Here is a 2,962-nt window from a genome sequence, read left to right as displayed (position 1 = left end):
CTGTACGCATTGTGGTTTCGCAATCACTAAATCTAACATCTACAATTAAACAATTCACCATATTACGTATTTTTCTATTAATAAAATCTGTCTCTATCACTGTATGAAGAATTTATTGTTAAATATTTATTTATTATATAATTGATATTAAAGACTCACTTCAGTGGTACATGACAACGTTCAATTAAAAAAATATTTTTGTCACGACTACATGTATGATCTAACAATAAATTTTCTACTAAATAGATTTTGTTACAAGAGCAATGAATGCATAGTGGAATCAACTGATGGCGCCTATTAGTTTAGCAAAACCTCGTTATCTTATATCAGCCTACTTCATATTATAATTATGGGTCTTTTCTCCATATGAATGAATCGAAGTAAATGATTGGTCAACTGGGTCCTTTAAAGGTTTGCATCTGCTTCCAACACCGTATCATATGACAATATTTTATAGGGTGTGTCCTAATACCCGTATCACCCGTAAATGGCAGATAGACCGGGGTAAACTGAATAGAAAAGTCCTATACCATTTTGCAAAATTCGCAATAGTCATCAAGAAATTAATTTTAATGTCTGAGCGAATGAGAGCGTAGAAGGCGGCAGGCCGGACTCGGCAGGCAACGGTGGGGCATCATCTAATAGCGAGAGGTGGAGCGACGCGCCGAAAAAAAGTCACTCAACGAGCAGCGAGCAGCGAGCTTCAGTATACACTCCCCGCCCGCCCCTCACCGCTCGCCCCCCGCCTCGCGTCGTTCGCTGCTCGACGCTCGGCCAGTGACTACGTTTACACGGCTTCTAACATCGATTTAGTAACGCCGATGTTATAACTCCTACTTAAAGTGAGTTGCGTTTACACGTTTAGGCTTATCTTATTCCCATCAAGCTGAAACAGCTTAATAACTTTCGAGTGAAGTGAGTCAAAGATTTCCATTAGTACCAATATAAAAGTACGAAAAATGAGATGCTTACTAGTGGTAGGATTGTGGGCTGAAGGTAAGATCCCAGGCGCCTGCGCGCTAACGGGCCGCGTGCTAGCGAGCCGCGCGAGGCGAAAATTCTAAAACACGGGTGCGCGAAAAGACAAGGGCAAATCGTGTAACAACAGAATGGAAAGACAAAGAAACGGCCGGAGCGTGACCGTTTTGAAAAGACACTCGCCTTCGAGAAGGGACACGCGCCGGTCGGTCCTGCGAGCTAGTTACGTGCAAAAGAATTACTAATTTAAACGGGAGTACTTGCAAAATACTTATTGTTAGAATATCGCTGATATCGTTAGTGAGCCGGTATCGTGTTTTATTTCGTTATATATCGTTTAATACATTTAAGTTTAATATATTTAAGTTTAATACATTTAAGCAAATCGTTTATTCGTCTTTATTACACATATTTCCAATAAAGTTAAGTAAGTATTAATTTTCACCATCTAATCTTGATTCGCAAGCCTTTAGTTCTTCAAGTCCTTTTCCTAAAGTATTATTAAAATATATATAAATTTATACGAAAAATATTATTACGCATAAATTTAAGATTGTTATCAATTTTGGAAATAATCAGGGAGAGGATGGAAAGCATTCATCCGTTTGTTGCCGTATATTTGACAACTATAGAAAACATGTTCGTGCAATGTACATCACATGTCCGAAATAATCTGATGAAACGGCGAAGACGTCTGAAAGAAATTATATTACAACACTTGTTAAATTCAACGCCACCAAATCATTTGCTTGATCTCGGACCTATATTAAAATTTTCACGAGAAAGAGAAATATGGATGAAAGAACGAAGTTTTGACTGGTGGCATCGAATCGTTAATGGTCATTTTAAGGATGAAGACTGGATAGAAACATTTCGGATGACGAAAGTAACTTTTCTCTGGTTATGTGATCAATTACGAGAAAGACTTGTTCCAAATGTAAACCAGATAGGAACTCGAGAACCAGTATCGGTTGAAAAGCAGGTCGCTGTTTGTCTGTATTTCTTATCTAGCTGCTGTGAATATCGTATAGTCGGAACTACTTTTGGGATTCATAAGGCAACTGTGTGGAAGTGTATTCATAAAGTAATTGATGCAATTAATATAGAATTAATGAGCTCGTGGATAAGCATGCCTGACAATGATGAGTGCCATGAAATTGCTGAGGCTTTTGAGAAAAAAACACATATTCCACAATTAATTGGAGCAATTGATGGAACGCATATTCCTATTCTTCCTTCTAGCGATGGATATAGAGATTATATCAATCGAAAAAGACGGCCCTCTATGATATTGCAAGCGGTTGTAGATAACAACTATAGGTACGTATAAGTATATATACAATTTATTCAATTATATTTTTGTCTTTAATAAAATAATTGATTAATGTTATTATTTTTCAGGTTTCGTAATATTCATTGTGGTTCACCAGGATCATGTCATGATGCTGCGGTTTTTCAGACTTCAAAATTGTACAGGAACTGTAATTTATTAATTCCCAAAGTAAAATATATTTTATATTCTTTACTAAAGTTGATATTATAATTTCATAAAGTTTACGTGAAACTTATATTTCAGGAAACGAAAACGGTATTAAATGTAGCAGGGCCTTACCTTATAATAGGAGATCCTGCTTATCCGTTACTGGAATGGCTCATAAAGGATACACTAAAAGTGTTCGTCTCACTCCCGAGGAAGAATCCTTCAATGTATATCTAAATTCTGCCCGCGTATGTGTTGAAATAGCTTTTGGAAGACTGAAAGCTCGCTGGCGACGAGTACTTAAACGAATTGACATACATTATACTTACGTACCACATATAATATCAGCTGTCTGCATTTTACATAATATAGTCGAAACGCGAAACGAAAAATTTTTATCTGTGTGGGAACATGCAGTAACAGAGGTACAGACCGAAATGCGACAACCAGAATCAACAAGAGCTCGAAACTTAGATAACTTTAGAGCCAATCAGATAAGGGATA

At 36.9% G+C, this 2,962-nt stretch overlaps 1 protein-coding gene across 2 annotated transcripts; it reads left to right on the top strand.

Moving 5' to 3' along the window:
• Positions 1 to 1,342: 1,342 nt before the first annotated feature.
• LOC105565339 (putative nuclease HARBI1) lies at positions 1,343 to 2,954 on the top strand. 2 transcript variants are annotated; one of them, XM_012018454.1, is made up of 3 exons: positions 1,343 to 2,298; positions 2,380 to 2,479; positions 2,601 to 2,954. In XM_012018454.1, the coding sequence occupies exons 1-3, from the start codon at positions 1,565 to 1,567 to the stop codon at positions 2,634 to 2,636; spliced, it is 870 nt and encodes a 289-aa protein (XP_011873844.1). In that variant the 5' UTR covers positions 1,343 to 1,564; the 3' UTR covers positions 2,637 to 2,954. The 2 variants fall into 2 exon arrangements, with proteins under 2 accessions (XP_011873844.1, XP_011873832.1); XM_012018442.1 differs by having other exon boundaries at positions 2,555 to 2,954.
• Positions 2,955 to 2,962: the final 8 nt, after the last annotated feature.

Source organism: Vollenhovia emeryi, unplaced genomic scaffold (genome assembly GCF_000949405.1).
Source record: "Vollenhovia emeryi isolate VEMERY1.0 unplaced genomic scaffold, V.emery_V1.0 DF943590.1, whole genome shotgun sequence".
Lineage (NCBI taxonomy): Eukaryota > Metazoa > Arthropoda > Insecta > Hymenoptera > Formicidae > Vollenhovia > Vollenhovia emeryi.
Note: the sequence above shows the minus strand (reverse complement) of the source record. Positions and strands in the feature narration are given on the sequence as shown.

What these genes read in the sequence shown, in the direction of transcription:
- LOC105565339 (XM_012018442.1), top strand. Translation starts at nt 1,565, where the DNA reads ATGGAAAGCATTCATCCGTTTGTTGCCGTATATTTGACAACTATAGAA. An exon ending in GTTGTAGATAACAACTATAG is followed by an intron (nt 2,299 to 2,379) that starts GTACGTATAAGT and finishes ATTATTTTTCAG; the next exon opens with GTTTCGTAATATTCATTGTG. An exon ending in GTAATTTATTAATTCCCAAA is followed by an intron (nt 2,480 to 2,554) that starts GTAAAATATATT and finishes CTTATATTTCAG; the next exon opens with GAAACGAAAACGGTATTAAA.